The sequence below is a fragment of the Salvelinus alpinus genome, chromosome 28 (genome assembly GCF_045679555.1).
Source record: "Salvelinus alpinus chromosome 28, SLU_Salpinus.1, whole genome shotgun sequence".
In the NCBI taxonomy this organism is placed as follows: domain Eukaryota; kingdom Metazoa; phylum Chordata; class Actinopteri; order Salmoniformes; family Salmonidae; genus Salvelinus; species Salvelinus alpinus.
The window spans coordinates 23828071-23851089 of NC_092113.1; the positions used below are offsets into that span (position 1 = coordinate 23828071).

The following is a 23019-nucleotide window of genomic DNA, read 5'->3' on the forward strand; positions in this document are numbered from 1 at the left end:
ACCCCGCAAACCTAGAATAGTTCTGTCATGTCCACTCCTGCTCTAAAATACATATTTTCTGGACGTTAAATATAGGTTCATTTTAGTTTCTAAATGAAAGGTTAAAAGACGTCTTTTCCGGATGTTGAAAATACATATTTTCCGGACATTGAATATTATGTATTTTCCAGATGTTGAAATCATATTCATTTTCATTTCTGGCTGAAAGTTTGCAAAGCTGTCATCAAGACAAAGGGTGGCTACTTTGAAGAATCTCAAATATAAAATATATTTGGATTTGTTTAACACTTTTTTGGTTAGTACATGATTCCATATGTGTTATTTCATAGTTGTGATGTCTTCACTATTATTTTACAATGTAGAAAATAGTAGAAATAAAGAAAAACCCTTGAATGAGTGTTTAAACTTTTGACTGGTACTGTACATCAATGTTTGGACCAAATCAAGGCCGGTCTAGACTGAACCAAATCTTAACCAAACATAGACGTCTATGTTTTGGGAAAATCAAGGCTGATCCAGACCGGACTGGACCAAAAATCAACGTCTGTGGAAATCAAGGCCGGTACGCACCGCAAAGAAAGCGGTCCAAAAGACATTTAAGAAATTCCTCTCTGTAATTCATTAAATCCTGCTCTGTGAAATAGATCCCACGTGTCTGACGTCCGAGCCTGTCCTGGCTCACTGTAAGGCTAATGGAGCTAAAATGGAAGGAGATTTAGAAATGTCACAATGGATGTTTCTGCATGACCTAGATCTGTGGTTTCCAAACTATGGTACATGTTCGGGTCCCCCAGCTCCCGAGTGGTGCTGCGGTCTAAGGCACTGCATCTCAGTGCTAGAGGCGGCACTACAGACCCTGGTTCGATTCCAGGCTGTATCACAACCGGCTGTGATTGGGAGTCCCATAGGGCGGCACACAATTGGCCCAGTGTCATCCGGGTTAGGGTTTGGCCGGGGTAGGCCGTCATTGTAAATAATAATTTATTCTTGACTGACTTGCCTAGTTAACTAAAGGTTAAAAAGAAGGAAAAAAACAATAAATAAAATCTCCAAGCCAGCTCCATGTGGTAAAAGGACTACTGCATGTAATGTCTTACTGTGTTTTAAGTGATTATCAAGCCATTTTTCACAGTGTAAGAATCGTTACGGAGACTTGCAGGCCCGGTGAAGGTCGAACAGAATAGAATAGCCTTTCAGTGAAACTGTGTATAGGTTGTCAAAGACATGAGACCATCCAGTGTTAGTGTTGTATGAACAGTTCATCAGAGCGCTCATCCTGCCTTTTCCATCCTTGGACCTTCTTCATCAGAGTTTACTGGCTCTCTGTCCCTGGATGGAGACAAGGCTGGATGGAGACTAACACATGACCGCATAAGGCCAGGCAGCTTTAGCAGTGCTGTATAAACATTCACAGAGGAGAGGAACGTCTCTCATGGTGCGCCTAGAATGTACTCCCACTCTAAAATCCATGTGGCTGTAACAGTGTATGAGCCTCCTAATAAAGACCAGGCATTTAGGTCTGCTTCTGCTCTTGGTTTGTCCTGCATAGACTCACAACAAAGCTTAGCTTTAAAAAACAGATGAACAACATCTTGTATCACAACGTCTCTACTCTTTCTAAAGATCTAATTTAACTGTACAGTATATAAGAATATGCATATGTATATGCACTCAGCGGCCAGATTATTAGGTACACCACCTAGTTCACGAAAATGGTTCGCTCTTACAGACAGTGAGTCATGTGGCCGTGGCTTGCTATATAAAGCAGACCCGACCGGCATCGAGGCCTTCAGTTAAATCAAATCAAATTTTGTTTGTCACATGCTTTGTAAACAACAGGTGTAGACAGACTAACAGTAAAATGCTTACTTACAGGCCCTTCTGAACAATGCAGATCATTTTTTAAAATCTATAATACATTTTTTTAAATCTACGAGGAATAAATACACAATGATTAATGATAACTTGGCTATATACACTGGGTACTAGTACAGGGGTACGAGGTAATTGAGTTAGATATGTACATATAGGTAGGGATAAAATCACTAGGCAACAGGATAGATAATAAACATTAACAGTAGCGTATGTGATGAGTCAAAAGAGTGCAAAAAGGGTCAATGCAGATAGTTTGGGTAGCTATTGGTTAACTATTTAAGTAACTATTTAGCAGTCTTATGGCTTGTGGGTAGAAGCTGTTCAGCGTCCTGTTGGTTCAAGACTCAAGGTTGCTGTAGTCTTTGTACATTTATCGGGCTTTCCTCTGACACAGGGAGCTTGGCCCCAGTGCTGTACTGGACCGTACGCACTATCGTCTGTAACGCCTTGCGGCCGGATGCCAAGCAGTTGCCATACAGTGGCCATACCAATAGGTGATGCAGCCAGTCAAGATGCTCTCAATGGTGCAGCTGTAGAACTAGTTAAGGATCTGAGGGCCCATGCCAAATCTTTTCAGCCTCCTGAAGGGGAAGAGGCGTTGTTGTGCCCTCTTCATGACTGTGTTGGTGTGTTTGAACTATGATAATTCCATAGTGATGTGGACACCGAGGGACTTGAAGCTCTTGACCTGCTCCACTGCAGCCCTGTCGATGTGGATCAATCAAGTTTATTTTATATAGCCCTTCGTACATCAGCTAATATCTCGAAGTGCTGTACAGAAACCCAGCCTAAAACCCCAAACAGCAAGCAATGCAGGTGTAGAAGCACGGCGGCTAGGAAAAACTCCCTAGAAAGGCCAAAACCTAGGCCAAAACCTGGATGGGGGTGTGCTTGGCCCTCCGTTTCCTGTAGTCTACGATCAGCTCCTTTGTCTTGCTGACTTTGAGGGAGAAGTTGTTGTCCTGGCACAACACTGCCAGGTCTCTGACCTCCTCCCTGTAGGCTGTCTCGTCGTCGATGATCAGGCCTACAACTGTAGTGTCATCGGCAAACTTAATGATGGTGTTGGAGTCGTGCCTGGCCACGCAGTCGTGGGTGAACAGGGAGTACAGGAGGAGACTAAAAACGCATCCCTGAGGGGCCCCCGTGTTGAGGGTCAGAGTGGCAGTTGTGTTGTTGCCTACCCTCAACACTTGGGGGCGGACTGTCAGGAAGAAAACGATCCAGTTGCAGAGGGAGGTGTTTAATCCCAGGGTACTTAGCTTAGTGATGAGCTTGGAGGGCACTATGGTGTTGAATACTGAGCTGTAGTCAATGAACAGCATTCTCATGTAGGTTTTCCTTTTGTCCAGGTTGGAAAGGGCAGTGTAGAGTGCAATAGAGATTGCATCATCTGTGGATCTGTTGGGGCGGTATGCAAATTGGAGTGGGTCAGGATGTCTGGGATGATGGTGTTGATGTGAGCCATGACCAGCCTTTCAAAACATTTCATGGCTACAGATGTGAGTGCTACGGGGCGATAGTCATTTAGACAGATTACCTTGGCTTTCTTGGGCACAGGTACTATGGTGGTCCTGTGGGTGAAAACAGATTTATTTATTTTTTATTATTTCACCTTTATTTAACCAGGTAGGCTAGTTGAGAACAAATTAAATATACCTGCTGGAGCGTGTGCTATAGGTGGGTGCTGCTATGGTGACCAGTGAGCTGAGATAAGGCAGGGCTTTACCTAGCAAAGACTTATAGATGACCTGGAGCCAGTGGGTTTGGCGCCGAATATGAAGCGAGAGCCAGCCAACGAGAGCATACAGGTCGCAGTGGTGGGTAGTATATGGGGCTTTGGTGACAAAACGGATGGCACTGTGATAGACTGCATCCAATTTGCTGAGTAGAGTGTTGGAGGCTATTTTGTAAATGACATCACTGAAGTCAAGGATCGGTAGGATAGTCAGTTTAACAAGGGTATGTTTGGCAGCATGAGTGAAGTATGCATTTTTGTGAAATAGGAAGCAGGTTCTAGATTTCATTTTGGATTGGAGATGCTTAATGTGAGTCTGGAAGGAGAGTTTACAGTCTAACTAGACACCTAGGTATTTGTAGTTGTCCACATATTCTAAGTCAGAACCGTCCAGAGTAGTGATGCTGGACGGGCGGTCAGGTGTGGGCAGTGATCGGTTGAAGAGCATGCATTTAGTTTTACTTGCATTTAAGAGCAGTTGGAGGCCACGGAAGGAGAGTTGTATGGCATTGAAGCTCGTTTGGAGGTTAGTTAACACAGTGTCCTAGGAAGGGCCAGAAGTATACAGAATGGTGTCGTCTGCGTAGAGGTGGATCAGAGAATCACCCGCAGCAAGAGCGACATCATTGATGTATACAGAGAAAAGAGTTGGCCCGAGGATTGAACCCTGTGGCCCCCCATAGAGACTGCCAGAGGTCCGGACAACAGGCCCTCCGATTTGACACACTGAACTCTGTCTGAGAAGTAGTTGGTGAACCAGGCGAGGCAGTCATTTGAGAAATCAAGGCTGTTGAGTCTGCCGATAAGAATGTGGTGATTGACAGAATCAAAAGCCTTGGCCAGGTCGATGAATACAGCTGCACAGTATTGTCTCTTATCGATGGCGGTTATGATATCGTTTAGGACCTTGAGCGTGGCTGAGGTGCACCCATGACCAGCTCGGAAACCAGATTGCATAGCGGAGAAGGTACGGTGGGATTCGAAATGGTCGGTGATCTGTTTGTTAACTTGGCTTTTGAAGACCTTAGAAAGGCTGGGTAGAATAGATATAGGTCTGTAACAGTTTGGGTCCAGAGTGTCTCCCCCTTTGAAGAGGGGGATGACCGCGTCAGCTTTCCAATCTTTGGGTTATCTCAGACGATATGAAAGAGAGGTTGAACAGGCTAGTAATAGAGGTTGCAACAATTTCGGCAGATAATTTTAGAGAGGGTCCAGATTGTCTAGCCCGGCTGATTTGTAGGGGTCCAGATTTTGCAGTTCTTTCAGAACATCAGCTATCTGGATTTGGGTGACGGAGACAGCTTGTTGATGAGATGTCAAAGGAGAATGGCAAGAATCGTGCAAGCTAACAGGCAGACCACAAACTGGAAAATAAAGGTGCAGTTCAATAGTTGTGTGCAGAACAGAATCTCGGAACGCACAACTCATTGACCCTTGTCACGGATGGGCTATTGCCGACGAATCCCGGTCATGTTGATGGCAGAGTCAGGATTTGGCGTAAACAGCCTGAGTCCATGGCCCCATCCTGCCTGGTGTCAACGGTAAAGACTGGTGGCGGTGGTGTAATGGTGTGGAGAATGTTTTCCTGGCACACGTTAGGTCCCTTGATACTAATTGAGCAATGTTTCCATGTCCCGAAGAATTCATGCTGTGAATATATTTATTTTATTTTTATTTTCATGAAATATTATCTGATGTTGTTCTTGTCTATAACTGTTCTGTACTCTTATGTATTCTACATGTTATGTGGACTCCAGGTAGTGTAGCTGCTGCATGTGCTATAGCTAATATAATTGTTTTTCACATATAGTTTTGATGTAAGGAACTACTTTTTCAAAGTAGCTTTAGTTTTCTAAACTATTTTTCCCCTTAGCTTTAGCGCAGCTCAACTTCTTCCAGTGTGAAGTAATTGGTAGCTTGGTAAACTATACTTTCAGAGCAGCTTCCCCAACACTGACAGACCAGTGTGTCATCCAGAGTGTTTCCAAACAGGATATGATCTAGTGGCCAGGGAATAAGCTGATCTGTTGTTTTATGTGTTTAAAGGAGTCTCTCACCCAGGCAGGAGAACAGCTCCTAATCTCAAAGAATGCAAGAGAACATGATATCTAAGCAGAGATCACAAGGAGATCAAACACTATCTCTCTCTCTCGCTCTCTTTTTCACAATTTCACTTTTTTCTCTGTACCGTGTCATGTCGTAATGTGCACTGATCAATGATCAGCCACCATGGGTCATGTATATCGACTCTTGGCAAGGAACTTCCCAGCATGTAACAGATTGTCATAGAGGGCTCTTTCCATGCTATCAGATAGGCCTAGTCATTATTGAGTGCAGACAACCATATTTGGTGCCTGATTCACTAAGAACGGAGCGCACAGATGGAAACTGAAGATAAACTTTTTGGACCTAACATAGTCTAGACTTTACACTTTATTTAAGTAAATGCCTCATATCTGTACACAATTCACCAAATGGAAAGGCAGTATACATCTCAGAGTGGGCCTTTGCAGCCATGCAGTCATCTAGTCAGGACCAGATCACGTCAAGCCAGTATGTGTCCCGAATGGCACCTTATTCCCTATGTCCCCATAGGGCTCTGGTCAAAAGTAGCGCTCAATATAGGGAATAGGGTGCCATTTGAGACACAGCCAGTATGATATCAGCAGCATGATGTACCCTGAGGTCATCACTTGGAGTCTCTCACCCAGTAAACTGGGGCCTTTCGCCGCATGATGTCATCTCTGCGCTGCAGGCATCTGCGTGGCAAACACTCACTTAAAGATGAACAGGGTTTACAGGAGAAGTATTACCTATGTGAACTCTGTCAGAGCAGGAGGGTCCCGGTGAATTATATATCACAAGCAGATCACTTGCGTTGGCCTATGCAATCCCTGTCCTTTGGGATGCAAATCACCTGAACACATTGTGGGTTGGATGTCACATAAAGTTTCTATTTTCTTCTTCATGGTGTCATCATGGAAAATGTTTTACTCTGTCTGAAGTCTCTGGTTGATACTTCATACAAATGAAATGTCTCAGATTCAGCCACTGTGCTGGTTCTAACCAGTATGGTATTGTAAAGTAAGTCAAAATGACTTCATATATGCACTAAGAGCTTTTTGTGATACATTTTCACACTTCACTAACATGTTTTTTCTCTGTTCATTTTCAGCATGACAGGGCATCAAGGTATGTACATATTCAGATCTTGCTTCTCTTGCTTTCTTCTAAACCTGACTGCTATTTTAGTATTTTAGCTTCATGAGAAACACATACTGCACTCCAAAAAAATATTTGTATGTCAGTGTTCAATCAATGTTTGTATGTCATCTATGTCAGTGTTCCAACACTGTTGTAATGTCAGCTGTGTTGCTGGATGTTGTACACCACCCACTTAAGGAGCTGTGCTTCCTCCTTCCTCCCAGGTTGGACTCTGGTGGTGGGGACAGCAGGGCTGAACCTCTGGGCAGAACCAGCTCCTACACACGCAGGGAAACCAGATTGGCAGCGCTGAACAAGCATGAGGACGACACCAGCTCCAGGGATTACAAGAAGGTACTGCAGAACTCAGAAGGGAAACAAAGGTTATAAAGGTTAAATATACTGAACAAAAATATAAACTCAACATGCAACAATTTCTAAGAATTTACTGAGTTACAGTTCATGTAAGGAAATCAGTCAATTTAAATAATTAATTAGGTTCTAATCTATGGATTTCACATGACTGGGAATACAGATATGCATCTGTTGGTCACAGATACCTTACAAAAATGGGCCTCACAATGGGCCTCAGGATCTCGTCACAGAATTTCTGTGCATTCAAATTGCCATCGATAAAATGCAATTGTGTTTGTTGTCCGTAGCTTATGCCTGCCCATACCATAACATTCCTGCAGTCGGCATGCCAATTGCATGCTCCCTCAAAACTTGAGACATCTGTGGCATTGTGTTGTATGACAAAACTGCATATTTTAGAGTGGCCTTTTATTGTCCCCAGCACAAGGTGCACCTGTGTAATGATCATGTTGTTTAATCAGCTTCTTGATATGCTACACCTGTCAGGTGCATGGATTATCTTGGCAAAGGAGAAATATTCACTAACATGGATGTAAATAAATTTGTACACAGAATGTGAGAGAAATACGCTTTTTTTAGGGGTCTTTTATTTCAGCTCATGAAACACAGGACCAACACTTTACATGTTGTGTTTATATTTTTGTTCAGTATAAAATAAATAGATGCCATATGTGCATTTGTTTTCTCCCACATACAGTGCCATCCATGTTTTAATCAGGAGAGAGTTTTGTATGGGGCAAAAAGTGATCAATACCACTTCTTGTTGATTCACCTGATGCAGAGATATCAGAGCTGACCTATTGTGGGGAAAATGTTGTCACATGACAAGGTACTGTATCTCCAAGTGACATAAGCATTAACCTTTTGATTTGTTCTCTTTCAGATGTATGAAGACGCTTTGGCAGAGAATGACAAGCTCAAGTCCCGGCTGGATGATAGCAAACAGGAGCTGACCAAGATACGCACCCAGCTGGACAAAGTCACCCAGGTACAGTATAGTAGGAGTGCATCTGATTGGCTGATAGAGTCCAGTAGAGTCCCTCCCCAACCTCAATACTGAGCAAAACACTGAGACAGTCCTGCATAGCCTTCTGTCGACCATCTTAATTAAGTTCAGTATGGTTCACACGTCTCAGCAGCATGCATATTGCATTTGAACAATACATTGTTCAAGGCAACCGCAAGGTGATAAGAAAACGAACCAGTGTATCCCCATCAAAGTTTTCAAATTCTGTTTTATCCCATTTTAAGTCAACCCACTGTATATATTTTTTCACTTTGTGATAACTGTGCACTCTGTCTTACAGAAACAGGACAGACTATCTGAAAGATCCACTGTACTTGAATCAGAGAAAAGGGTATCTATAACTTGTTATATATCTTGAGGGCTTCTCTTTCTTTGTTTTCTCAAAGCCATATGCCTCATATCCTTGATATCAACATTCCAATTCTCTTTCAATCCTGACAGCTTGATATTTACATGTCTACCACTCTCTGCTTTTTTTCGGATCTCAGTCTCTTTTTTCAGATCTTTTCCATGTCATCTTACTGTAGTGTGTTGGTGTCTGTCTGTTCATTCCACTATGGGCTTATCATCATGTGTGGGAATGAAAAATAACTCATAATTTAAAAGTAGAAGTCTTAAAGTCGATTGTGATTCTGACCTGAACTACGATTGTCGATTGTGACTTCCCCTCCTCTCCTCAGGAAAAACAGGCTCTGGAGAAGAGGGTAACGGACATGGAGGAAGAGCTCAAGGTAAGGTCTCCACTGCAACAAGGAGGGAAGTCACTACATGGCCCTGCTTGGTTATTATAGGCAAAAAGGTGATGATGAGGTTGAGGGAGTCCCACACCAAGCTGCACAGCCTGCCGTCTGTTGTGAGAGAGAGAGAGAGAGACAGAGAGACAGACAGACAGACAGACAGACAGACAGACAGACAGACAGACAGACAGACAGACAGACAGACAGACAGACAGACAGACAGACAGACAGACAGACAGACAGACAGACAGAGAGACACAGACACAGAGAGACACAGAGAGACACAGAGAGACACAGAGAGACACAGTCTGTTCTGTCCCACACCAAGCAGACTGTTGTCTTTTGTTGGCTACACACTGACTGACCTAGATCCAGCTGAATACCAGGCTCCGTCCAAGAGCAAGGGACCTGCTTATGTTAAGCATTCCTGCACTAATTGTGCATATTTAGCATTTCGAAGAGCAAGGGCCGAGAGAAAAACAGCAGCAGAATATCATTCAGGACTGAATAGATGTGAACCTCATGCAAGTGCAAACCACTTCTAGCAATAGCCAAAGGTTATGATGACAACTCAGTATGTGACACAGAGATGTGAGACGGAAGATGGGAACAGTGTTTGACCCCATGTTGTGACCCCATGTTGCCTCAGCAGGAAGCTGCCCGAGTGAGAAATTTCCGTTGTGGGTACCAGCCCTGAACGCTGACCATGGGGCAGGCTGGCTCAGGGCCGAGGAGGAGAGGGGGGGTGGGGGGGGGGGGGGGGGAGGCGACGGTGAGTGGTCTTGTATGGGAGCGAGAAGTGATTGACACCCGCCTGTCACCTCACCTCTTTAGAGACCTGGGCATGAACACCTGTGCCTGTGCACACAAACACACACATTGCACACACACATACACACACATTGTCACACATTAGAACACATACACACTAGATGTGCATGTACAGTTGAAGTCGGAAGTTTACATACACTTAGGTTGGAGTCATTAAAACTCGTTTTTCAACCACTCCACAAATTTCTTTTTAACAAACTGTAGTTTTGGTAAGTCAGTTAGGCCATCTACTTTGTGCATGTAATTTGTCCTTGTGAATATGCTGGAGGAAACAGGTACAAAAGTATCTATATACACAGTAAAACGAGTCCTATATCGACATAACCTGAAAGGCCGCTCAGCAAGGAAGAAGCCACTGCTCCAAAACCGCCATAAAAAAGCCAGACTACGGTTTGCAACTGCACATGGGCACAAAGATTATACTTTTTGGGGAAATGTCCTCTGGTCCAATGAAACAAAAATAGAACTGTTTGGCCATAATGACCATCATTATGTTTGGAGGAAAAAGGGGGATGCTTGCAAGCCAAAGAACACCATCCCAACCGTGAAGCACGGGGGTGGCAGCATCATGTTGTGGGGGTGCTTTGCTGCAGGAGGGACTGGTGCACTTCACAAAATAGATGTCATCACGAGGGAGGAAAATTATGTGGATATATTGAAGCAACATCTCAAGACATCAGTCAGGAAGTTAAAGCTTGGTCGCAAATGGGTCTTCCAAATGGACAATGACCCCAACCAAGCATACTTCCAAAGTTGTGGCAAAATGGCTTAAGGACAACAAAGTCAAGGTATTGGAGTGGCCATCACAAAGCCCTGACCTCAATTCTATAGAAAATGTGTGGGTAGAACTGAAAAAGCGTGTGCGAGCAAGGAGGCCTACAAACCTGACTCAGTTACACCAGCTCTGTCAGGAGGAATGGGCCAAAATTCACCAAACTTATTGTGGGAAGCTTGTGGAAGGCTACCCAAAACATTTGACCCAAGTTAAACAATTTATAGGCAATGCTACCAAATACTAATTGAGTAAATGTAAACTTCTGACCCACTGAGAATGTGATGAAAGAAATAAAAGCTGAAATAAATTATTCTTTCTACTTTCATTCTGACATTTCACATTCTTAAAATAAAGTGGTGATCCTAACTGACCTAAGACAGGGAATTGTTACTCGGATTAAATGTCAAGAATTGTGAAAAACTGAGTTTAAATGTATTTGGCTAAGGTGTATGTAAACTTCCGACTTCAACTGTTTGTAAAGCCATATCCCAGCAGGCAGGCTGCAATATCATTACAACCAGAAACTAGGTTGCTTTGATGTCATTGCAACCGGTTTTGCCCACTGGGATAGAGATATGCACATACAACATTATACAGACATGCTTTTCCTTTTTTCACACAGGTCTGATGTGATTCTCCACATTTCTTCTGCCACAGGGTCTGTCCGATGTTTTACAATTCTGGTTACTTTATGGCTCTCTGATATCCCACTGGGCACAGATGTCAGTTCAACGTTTATTCCACTATGGTTCAACATAATTCCATTGAAATGATGTGGAAACAAAGTTGATTAAGAAAACCAGGGTGTGCCCATTGGGATGGGTCTCTCTGGGCTAATGGGCTAGGATTATTCCTGGCAGCCTCTGAAACTCCAGCACTGGCAAAATGTGGGAATTTATCTATAGGACTCAGCTCTGGTTAAATATCAAAGAGTTCAAGAGCATTAAAACATCATGAGGAATAAATAATTAAGCATTCTCGCTCAAGCTCACCCCTCTGGTTACATCCTCCTCTCTCTCTCCTCTGCACTCACTCTCTCCACTCTCTCTCCTCTCCACTCTCTCTCCTCTCCACTCTCTCTCTAGTCTTTACTCTCCACACTCTCTCTACTCTCCAGTCTCTCTCCTCTGCACTCACTCTCTCTCTTTCTCCTCTCCACTCTCTCTCCTCTCCACTCTCTCTCTACTCTTCACTCTCCACACTCTCTCTCTACTCTCTCTCTCTATTCTCCACTCTCTCTCTCTCTCTACTCATCACTCTCTCCTGCTCTACTCTTCAGTCTCTCTCTATTCTCCACTATCTCTACTTTCCACTCTCTCTCCTCTATCCTCTCCACTTTCCACTCTCTCCTCTCCTCTCCTCTCTCTCTCTCTCTCTCTCTCTCTCTCTCTCTCTCTCTCTCTCTCTCTCTCTCTCTCTCTCTCTCTCTCTCTCTCTCTCTCTCTCCTCTCCTCTCCTCTCCTCTCCTCTCTCTACTCTCCACTCGCTCTCTACTCTCCACTCGCTCCTCTCTCCTCCCCACTCTCTCCTCTCTCATCTCTCTATCTCTCTCTCTCCACTCCCTCTCTCATCTCCACTCGCTCTTTCTCTCCTCTACACTCCCTCTCTCTCCTCTCTCTCTCTCTCTCTCTCTCCTCTCCACTCTCTCTCACCTTTCCTCTCTCTCTCTCCACTCTACTCTCTCTCTCCTCTCTCACTCTCCTCTCCACTTTCTCTCTCCTCTCTCTCTTCTTTCCTCTCTCTAGGCTCTCCACTCTCTCTCTCCTTTCTCTCTCTCCACTCTCTTTCTCTCTCCTCTCCACTGTGTCTCTCTCTACTCCAAGATAAACTTGTCAATAGTTGTTCTTCAGAACAGTGTGCTGTGAAAGGCTTACTGCGACAGCACAGAGAAACAGTCTGACATATCCATGGACTCTTCAGTCTGAGTAAAGGCAGACTTCAAATGGTTTCCTGGGATGTTAGCAGCTGGATCTCCTCCATCTCCTTTCTTCCTGGCCTTCCTCCCTTCTCTTCTCTCTTTCTCTGTGGCCTTCTTCTCCTCACTGGGCTTCTCTCTTCTCTTTCTCCCCGGCTTTCCCTTTCCTCCAGGCTCACCTTCATTTCTTCCCTTTCTACCCAGCCTTCCTCTCCTCTCTGGGCTTCTGGGGGGAAGCCTCTGAGGCCACTCTCTGAGCCACATGGGGCTCAGCTTTCCTCTGTCTATGTGTGTGCTGCCTCCTGGCCTGCCTGTGGTTTCCCCCAGGAACGTTGTCAAACCACAGACATCTCCACTAAACCGCACTGAGGTTTACCTCTAAAGCCTGCCAGGGAACCCAGGGAAATTAATCATTTCCATTTTCTATGACCTATAACTTATTGGGCTCTCTGAATGAGGCTGAAATTGAAGGTTATATTGAAAGTCCCCCACCCCCATCCTTCCCCAGCATGACTGACAAGCTATGTAAACCATACAGCATCTCCCCACCCACCGCCTCTCCCCACCCACCGCCACAAACTGCCCAGGTTTGTGGAGAGCAAACTTAAGGATAGCTCCCTGCTGTGCTTTTCTTTTCTTTTGCATAGCTGTCTCTTTTGCCAATTTCTTTCTTGCTTCCTTTTACAGTATCTTTTTGTGTGTGAATGTCATTAAGGAGCTCCTAAGTGTGTGTGTGTGTGTGTGTGTGTGTGTGTGTGTGTGTGTGTGTGTGTGTGTGTGTGTGTGTGTGTGTGTGTGTGTGTGTGTGTGTGTGTGTGTGTGTGTGTGTGTGTGTGTGTGTGTGTGTGTGTGTGTGTGTGTGTGTGTGTGTGTGTGTGTGTGTGTGTGTGTGTGTGTGTGTGTGTGTGTGTGTGTGTGTGTGTGGTCCCGTGTGGCTTGTCCCGTGTGGCTCAGTTGGTAGAGCATGGCGCTTGCAACGCCAGGGTTGTGGGTTCAATTCCCACGGGGGGACCAGAATGAATATGTATGAACGTTCCAATTTGTAAGTCGCTCTGGATAAGAGCGTCTGCTAAATGACTTTAAAAAAATAAAAAATAAAAAAAAATGTGTGTGTGTGTGTGTGTGTGTGTGTGTGTGTGTGTGTGTGTGTGTGTGTGTGTTTATAGCTCTGCTTCCTCCTTTCCACTGGCCTGTCCTCCTGCTCTCTTTCTTTCTATCGCTCTCTCTGTATTCCTGTGTTTACTGCAGGCCCTCCCTGTTCTGGCTCAGCTGCAGGCACTACGGAGCGGCAAGGAGCGTCTGCTGGCTGAGAACAGGGCCATGCTGCGTGTCCTCACCCGCCTCTCCCAGGTGGCCTTCCTGCCTGAGACAGAGGACCTCTAACCCCCCTGTCCCACAGGCCTCCACCTCTCTACCCCTCCTTGCTCCACCCTCCCTGAGTCTTCAGCCACTCCTCCTCTCATCTGTCCTCCTTCTGGTTCTCCTGATGCTGCACCTCCTTCCCTCCTCTCTGCTGCCCTCTTCTCAGGCAGGTCCTGCTGCTGCACCCCCCACCTCCCACTCTCACTCCTCCACCTTAAGGCCTCTCTCACTTGTGTGGCATGCCTCTCTCTGACTCACTCTCCCATAAGGCCAATGAAGGGCAGCCCCCTTAAACTCTCTCGTCTATTTTAGCTGCATCCATGCTGCATGGGTGATATTATTTACTAGGCTGTGTAGAGACCAGTACAGTAGTGGTGGCAGCCTGACGTTTCTCCAGTGGTTATTATTACAGTATAGTCAGGCAAGTCACTCAATCCTGGGCTTTAACGAACTCAGAAACAGCCTGGACGCTGCTTGAGAGACTTAAGGAAGGCAGAGTGCTGAAGTCGCCAAGGAAACCTTGTAGGGATTAACATGATTGCAATTTTCCATTTCACAAACCTGACATTTTCATTGTTTGCTCATTTTTTTCCACAGTGTCCAATGCAAAGTGGCTGATAGGGAATCTGACATTTTAAACTATTATGTTTGTCTCAATCATGTTGGAGTGGGAGTGGAATGTGTGATCTCATTGGCATCCGTCGACTCACTAAACCCTTTTCCACTGGCCAAAAAACATGTGCACAATAGTGTGTGTGTGTGTGTGTGTGTGTGTGTGTGTGTGTGTGTGTGTGTGTGTGTGTGTGTGTGTGTGTGTGTGTGTGTGTGTGTGTGTGTGTGTGTGTGTGTGTGTGTGTGTGTGTGTGTGTGTGTGTGTGTACTACACACAGCTCTGTCTGAGACAGAAGCAGAACTGGACAAACAGTTGGACCAAAAATGTGCAGTATGCATCGTCAAATATAATACATGACAATATGCTGCTATTTAATTGCCGTAACCGGAATAGGCAGGAGTGGGGGGATGAGTTCATCATCGTCTGTGAAGGTAGACTTTTTCAGGCGAGCACAAAACGTTATTGTTCACTGTACTGTCTGTGGGGGATGGGGGAGATTTTGACAAAGATTGTGGTTATTTTTAGTCATTATTCATGCTGTGGGAGGTGACCTAGATTGCGGAAGCTGACCGCCTTGCATCTCTCTCTCTCTGTTTTGGTTCTCTCTCGGTTTGTAGTTTGCACATAGAACCATAAGCCAAATCATGTCCCAACCTTTTCCACGATCATACTGTATCCGCATGCTCTCATTGCTTTACATCATATTTTGCTGAAAGCCTGCCTTTTCTCCACCCTTCTGTCCACCCTTTGCATGTAGTGACTATAGAGATTGTAGTGTTCAATCATTTAGCAATGAGTTCCTGGTGATTAAATATTGCATATCATTCTTACTTTGCCTGAAAATGATAAACAATGTGTATTAAATGTGTCTGTCAATGTCCCTTAAATAAGAAGGAACATAGACAAAAGACAAGGCAGTGTCACTTGCACATATTTCTGTCTACAGGGCATTATGTGTCACCACTGTTCCCTGTTGCGAATTAGCTACCATGACAATCTAATGCTGCTCTCTCTGTTCCTGTAGGTGTTGACAGAGCTTAAATCAGACAACCAGAGACTGAAGGACGAGAATGGGGCTCTGATCCGTGTCATCAGCAAGCTGTCCAAGTAAGAGGTTGGAAGCCTCTGTCCAAAGTCATGGTATACTTCCCTCAAGCTTGCAACGTGTGTCACTATCATTGACCTTCGGCACCCTCCCACCCTGAGACTGTACCATGGTGCTCAATGACACTTACCTGCCAACTGTTCTCAGAGGCATGGTGAGGAACCGTCAAATTCCTGATGACCCCTGGCCTGACCCTTGACCTCCATGTTCATTGGCTCACTTCATACCAGGAGGTCAAAGGTGAGAAGAACACACAGCGTCCGCTCAAAGAGGGTGTTGATCTTGGCTACAGTAAACTCTGTAGCTCCAGGCCAGAAATCTCTAATCAATATCACATCCACATATTTTACCTATACATCACAAACATATGTTGATTTTGTGCTTCAGTGTGCACTGCTGAAAAAAACGACTGAAAAAACAATCATAGGTATAACTTTTATGACATTGATAACATTACACATTGTCAGTTGTTATGAGGTGTTTATATCATTAGTCTTTATGGTTTGTAGTTCAATTGAAGTCCAAATTTCCATCACAGACCATTTTCTCTGAACTGCTCATTAACCTTTTCCTGCTTTGATTTTAGTGTGGTGTACTGTACCATGGTATCTGGTGAGACAGATGTCACATTTGTTGGATAATTTTATATAATTTATGCATTTTTTTTCTCAAATATTTATACTTATACTCAACCATATTTTTACCAATATATTATTAATATGTATCCTCTTTAAGCATTTTATGAAACAGTACCATTAGTACACATAGTGCCTCACGTTATGAGATGGACAGCATTTCTTTTTTTTTCAAGTGAAACCTGTACATGATTTGTAATGCAGATAGCACAACACAGGGCCTCTATCACAGGACGTCGGTGGCACCTTAATTGGGGAGGATGGTCTCGTGGTAATGGCTGGAGCCGAATCAGTAGGAATGTAATCAAATACATCAAACACATACGCTCCATTCCAGCCATTATTATGAGCCGTCCTCTCCTTAGCAGCCTCCACTGCTCTTTATGTATACTACGTGCCTTTCCTGAAAGAACAATACAGCTATCTGTCTACACATGTACTGTAAGTATATTTAAAGACAGTATTTTACGTTGAAACAACTTTACCATGGAAGTATGTATTATAAGAGACCGGAAAAACTGAAATGCTACTTGTACATGTCTGTGGTTTGATCACTTGCTCAATAAAGTGGGGATGGTTAAATATGTGATAACTATCATTATGTGTGTTCTCACTCTACCAAAATCTTTATCACTTGGCATTAAGTGCATCTGAAAGGAATTGTTCAGTACTGAGCGCTAAATTCTAAATATCTTGCGATAAAAACTGGTATCCAACCAATGAACACTCGGATGCTGAAGTTAAAATCCCCTTGTAGAGAGGTTACAGAATAAAGAATAGAGCCATGATGCACAGACAATACATGAGTCCAAGCTTATTAAAAGGCCTTTATTTCCTATTTGTTTCTTACAGAGCTGGTAACACTTATGATAGATCTGTATTGAGTTATTTGGTTCCCTCGATAACTTTACAAGGATCCTCGATGCTCATCCACTGACGGGCCGTGGGCAGTTTGTATAGGAGCAATGTTTTGTGTCCAGTCAAGGGCTAAAGCATGCGATCCACAGTAGGCACAAGTACTGACATGAACACGCGCACCACAACACTAAGACACGAAGAAACACAGCCAGAGGACACGCAATCTCATGGTCCTCTGAGGCTTAAAAAGAGGATGAAGAGAAAGAGAGGAGAAAAAAGTATTTTGGAATGCAATTGTAGTATGGAAAAGGAGAAGTGAAGAAAGAGTTCAAGAGAGAGGGTTGGTACTATTCTGCATGTTTTGGTAGTATATATATCCATGTTGTAAACGCGAAGGACGACGTTCCTCTGAAAATCAGTTTCATTCTGGATCCAAAGGAGCCCCCAGCGAGTCCAGTTCCACAACAACAGCACATGAATGCTAAGACAGGAAAACAGTGGTGGAAAAGTTCAATCATTGTCTTTTCCATTGGTCCTAATGCAGTTTTGCATTCTAAATATAATACAATAGAAACACAACACTAACCTAGTGATTATTACAGTAGAAAGAAGAAACACAAAGCGAGCAACACAAACAGAGACAGGAGAACACACTGTTAGGTGGTGAGTGACCTAGGCCAACTGAGACACTCCTTAACACATTATTGACATGGAAGTTGTATGACTTTTCTGTTATTTCTCTATTTTCTCTCTCTCTGCATTGTTGGGAAGGGCCCTGTAAGAAAACATTTCCCTGTAAGTCTACACCTTTTGTTGACGAAGCATGTGACAAATACAATTTGATATGATGCTCTAGTTTGGAGGGTATCCCTTTGAAAATCACATTGACCTTTTTTATAAAGTACTTGAATAATTCATTTAAAAAGCCTGATAGAAATAAAACAGCTAGTAGTACAAAAGAACTGTAGAATGTAGTGTGTGAATCATCGTGCTCTCAATCTATTGTTTCTTCACCGCTGAGATATAGCCTGCAGTTCATTTCTAAAGCAGTTGTGCATAAAGTAGATATATCAATTTAGGCTTTCAAAAAATAGGTATTCCTATAATATAAACATTTTAAACCATTGTAAATAAAAACATCTTTGTTAATTATTTTCATCACCACTTAAATGTACACTTAAGAATGGTTTATGTATTCTGGGCATGCAGATATATACGTTAAGTAAGTTGCAGTAGTACTGTGTTTTAGCACTGCAACCTCTAACTTTATAAAGGGCCTATGCTTTTTGTTCTTGTAACATACATACATACATACATACACACAAACACACAGTTATCAGTCGTTTTCCCCATATAGCGAACTGTCCAATGACCGTGGCAGTGTAAAATGCATTGAAACAATAAACTCTTTTTAATAAAAATTTGCTATATTTGACCCTTTAATCACAGTTATTTTATCATCTAACCTGCATCCGTATCAGTGGAATTATTTGGGCTCTGAAATAGATTCAAACAGATTACTGATGAGGATTTCATGGAATTGTAAATATAGATGGATATACTGGCAGTATTTTGGAAAGACACTGAAATGGTCAACTGGATTGAAGTTCCGTGTGCATGGGTTTGGTCACAGTTCAAAAGGATTGATTGTGACATTGAGAAGCAACATCAATGATCCCATTATAAAATTGTTGCAAACTTCAAACAACACTATGATTATTATTTCAATAGTGTTGCTATTAGAGGAATTGTTGACTTGAAACAGCTGGTTTCCATCAAAGTGGCTAAGATTAGACTGTAGATCATTTATCTTAACTTTACTGTTTACCATGAATGCAACATATGTTGATCAGACAATAATGCTGAGACTTGGCATTGTTACAAGATAGATAGATATTTCTGCCATATCTTTGATCACAATGTTATGTCATGTCTGTAAAGCCACTGTGGATGAAAATAGAGGGATCCATACATGGCAGTCAGGGTCCTAAATGAATTGCACTCAGCCCAAGGATCACCAACAGACCAGCCTGACACTCACATTTCAATAATGTAAATGTTCTGGATGACTTCTTCAGGTATTTTCGATAACATCTTGTGAGATAAGAAGAATCATGATTCATACTATCAAAACAAGGCATATACAAATTACATCACTGGAATATATTAGCTACACATGTATAAAATAAAGACAGCTTTAACATCTTCAAAGTAGAAAACAAAATCACATCCACTCTACTAAACTCACAACTGCTCTCAGTGCTCAATATTTTGCCTTCTAGAATCTAGATGAGTACAGAGTTCTGAACAGAATGTACATGACAAACACTGACCTAGGAAGATTAAGAAGTGGTTTTTTTGTGTGTTTTTTTTTTACAAATCAATAACTAGTTATACAGCAGAGCTCTAAAGAGTTAGTGCTTGAGTATTATGGCTTTAGTTTTTATCTAATTCAACTATCTGTATACACATACACATATATTTGTGTAATAAGCACTGTAAAATATATATAATTGCAAAGGGTGTCAGGTCATTAAACCAATGCAAAGTAAAACTCCCCCCAAAAAGTTTAAAGTACAGTAGGGGACTCCAAGCTTTATTTCCAGTGTGGAGATGTAGGGATTCAGTTCTGGGGGCTCTTTAGCATCCTAAATAGTAGGCTTGTAATACATGTTTGTCCAAAAATCAGGTTTATCTTTTTTCTTGTCTTTTTAAGGTGGTGGAAACGTTTCAGCAATGGCACTGATCATTGAAGAGTTCCACTTTGGAATAGCTGTATTTCTTGAACTTGGAGCCCCCCTACAATGACTGATATTTGGCAAGAAGACCAACATAGACTGAAATAATCTCAAAGGAAACGATGTATGAATAAAGAAATAAGTACATAAATACATAAATAAATACATTTGAAATAAATTATAATTAATCCAAATAAATCACAAGGATTTAGATAGCAAGCATGCGGCTACATTTTTATCCTACATGAACTCACACACAGTACTTGACGACAAACTTGCTTAAAAGTTTAGGCATGGACAGAATCATATTATTCTAATATATTATGACATTCTCTCCAATAACCCATTCATGGAAAATAAGTACATATTTGTTTAATTTAGAAAATATACAGTGTATCTTTTTTCCTGCATTGTGTTACAGTATTAAAATGACAATTGACACCCACATACGTACACAAGATATTTTTGCTTTATCTCTAAAACATGCTCTTTCGTACAGTATCTTGTAGAAACATGCAGTATCAACCTGTATGAACTATGTATATAGGCGAAACTACTCACCGATGGGTTGTTTGATTGCTTGCATTTTGTCTTTTCTTAGTGTTGCTTTTTGAACATATAGAAAAAACTAAATAAAATTAAATATAAAACATAACTAATCTGACCCCTACTGGACATATAAATAAAGATATGGTTGTCCAATAGAGAAAATCAATACATTAACCAACATTCACTACTGTAATTCCCAAAAGTATAAAAGTTGACAAACTGTTAAAACATTAAACTGCTTTGCTTGTTCTTAAACACAATCAAGTACTTTTTGCCATCCTTGAAATACATTGCTTTGCTTTGAACTATTTTGTTGTTTGGAACAAGATGGTGCAGAGACAGTTCATGTCCCATTAAATTACTAGTGTGGCTCGAAAGTCTAATGGCATTTTGCTACGACTTTTACATTTTTTAATTGTCAATTTAATTCAGTCATATGATCAGTTTTATACTGAAATATATCTCAAGAGAAAGTCAAAATGTAAAATCACTTATTCAGCGAAGGATCTGCGGAACAGCATTTCATTGAAATGTGTCTTATTCCCAATCAGAAGACTTTCGAATATGTGACCTGACTCAAACTCACGACATCTCATCACAAAAACCATAGATCAAAGAACAATCTATAACCACGTAACATAGAGATATCCAGTATAGTGCAATTAGATTCAGCAGTTTGGTCATCTGTGTATAACATACACATAAAGGGAACCTTCCAGATCTTATCCTTTCAATCAAACTTAACAACAACAATTGTCTCAGAGTAATCAAAGTGCATTCACAAGAAAAACAAGGTTAAAATGATCAAACAAAACTACAAAAATAATGATTCACTCATAAATTCACGCTCTTGCTTTTTTACCAGAAATTATTCCTCATAAAATAAATTGTTAAATCTCTGGTTTTCGGAGAGTATTATTAGAACAGAACATTTTGATTTAAAGTGCTTGAGGAATAAAAGTGTTTGACGTTGAAAAGAAAAGGGTGAGTAAAAAACAACACAGCTAATTGGAAGGCGTCCCTGGTAGTTGAGAATTGCTTATTTCATTACTTGGAAGGCTTGTCTCCTTTATGACTGTAAGACGAATACAGAGATTCCTTTGAACAAGTGAAATCCTTGTTGTGAGTCCATGACTAATGGCAGTAGCACTGAACAGGGAGATAGATCCTAAATAGTAGAGGCATTGGAGGGGAAGGTGGTAGATTGCAGGCAGTAGAATAGACACCTGACAAACAACATTGTGTCAACCAGGGTCCCATTCAGTCCTTGGAGTTTCCACACAGATATTCTCACAGATATGCTCTCTCTTGCATGCATGTAAATGTCTATCATGACCCATGTTGGGAAAGCATGCAAGAGAGAGAAATATCTGTGTGGAAACTCCAAGGACTGAATGGAACCTTCCATTCAGTCCTTGAAGTTTCCAAACAGATATTCTTTCTCTTGCATGCTTTCCCAACATGGGCCATGATAGACACTTACAGTGGCTCATAGTCCCTTTATCCTAAACATATTTCACATCTCAACTCTGTTGACTGACAGCCACAAACGGTGTTATTGAGAGACACTCGAGAGACTCTCCTGTTGCCATTTCAGTGATACATTTAGACTAGTCTTAGATTATGGAAAAATAAACCAATCCAGCACCAGACTGAGATTTTAAAATCATCAAAAACATTATTCTCTGATCATGTTGCGGAGCATTTTGAATAACAACCCGTTTAGAAAAAAAGGCATGAAGTTTCAGTTTTCTCTCAGTGTACCTGAGAATATGGGTGAGCAGATGAGCTAATAATCAAAAAGGCAGTGTGTTAACAGTGTGGGGTAACTGGATATTGTCTATCTCTACTCTTTACCCAACTCTAGGAATGTAGTTCAAACTAATGGAATCGTATCTAGTATGCAGTAAGTAACTGGCAGGTGTGGAGCATGGTGCAACAATACACCCAAGGAATGGACCTGCTTGTGTTTTTCCTCTATTACATGGCAGTATAAAGCATTTTAAGTATTAAGCAGTATTGAAGCAACGGTGGCTCTAAGGGGAGGGGATGAAAAGGTACAAAATGAGTGAATGTGTGGTTTTACTTCCCTAATCCTCCATCACATTGGACCACTGTTTTCACACTCTAGGCTCCTATCCTCATGACACAATGTAACTAACTGCAACCCCAATATAAACATCAATTGAGTGATCTTGTGACTGTCTCCTTGTGGAATGATGCTTTTCTTTTCTATTATTTTTTGATCATGTCAATTGGGATATAGGTAGGTATCTGTGGTGTAGGGTGTAGAATTGGTTGGTGTGTTGGTTTGGAATGTAGTATTGGGAGATGTGTAGGACCAGGACTGAGGAGGATGGGTAGGTTTGGGTATGGGTGTTAGTGGGTAGAGAAGGTTTACTTCTTGGCGTTCAGGGCTGCCAGCGAAGCATCAATCTCCTCCTCGGGCTGCAGTGGATGCCACTGGGCGATGGGGCGGCGAGGGTTGGCCAGCATGTCGGACCAGTGCTTCAGCTGGGTGCCAGTCGCCTTGCTGCCCACCCAGATCTTCCCGATGGCGTCGTTTTTACCGATCTTGTCATAATCCAGCACTGTGACCACAGCTTGGATTTTCTAGGGAATGAGAAAAAGCAAGTGTTATATTATTGACATTTAGAAAGATCTTACAGAATATAATTGCAT

At 42.3% G+C, this 23019-nt stretch overlaps 2 protein-coding genes across 13 annotated transcripts in view; one reads left to right on the forward strand and one right to left on the reverse strand.

The window, feature by feature from the left end:
* Nucleotides 1-16774, forward strand: part of LOC139557465 (protein phosphatase 1 regulatory subunit 12B-like) — a 43655-nt gene extending 26881 nt beyond the window's left edge. For 3 of the 5 annotated variants that reach the window (XM_071372295.1, XM_071372291.1, XM_071372294.1), the window contains 6 exons: nt 6789-6805; nt 7042-7171; nt 8076-8180; nt 8500-8550; nt 8900-8950; nt 15477-16774. In XM_071372295.1, coding sequence (XP_071228396.1) covers nt 6789-6805; nt 7042-7171; nt 8076-8180; nt 8500-8550; nt 8900-8950; nt 15477-15563 — 441 coding nt within the window. In that variant the 3' untranslated portion in view covers nt 15564-16774. Of the gene's footprint in view, nt 1-6788; nt 6806-7041; nt 7172-8075; nt 8181-8499; nt 8551-8899; nt 8951-9605; nt 9637-15476 lie in introns of all 5 variants that reach the window. The other 2 variants (XM_071372292.1, XM_071372293.1) reach the window with 2 other exon arrangements.
* Nucleotides 16775-17005: 231 nt separating this feature from the next.
* Nucleotides 17006-23019, reverse strand: part of LOC139557463 (synaptotagmin-2-like) — a 99814-nt gene continuing 93800 nt past the window's right edge. For all 8 annotated transcript variants that reach the window (XM_071372285.1, XM_071372284.1, XM_071372286.1 and 5 more), the window contains one exon: nt 17006-22950. In XM_071372285.1, coding sequence (XP_071228386.1) covers nt 22735-22950 — 216 coding nt within the window. In that variant the 3' untranslated portion in view covers nt 17006-22734. The remainder of the gene's footprint in view (nt 22951-23019) is intronic.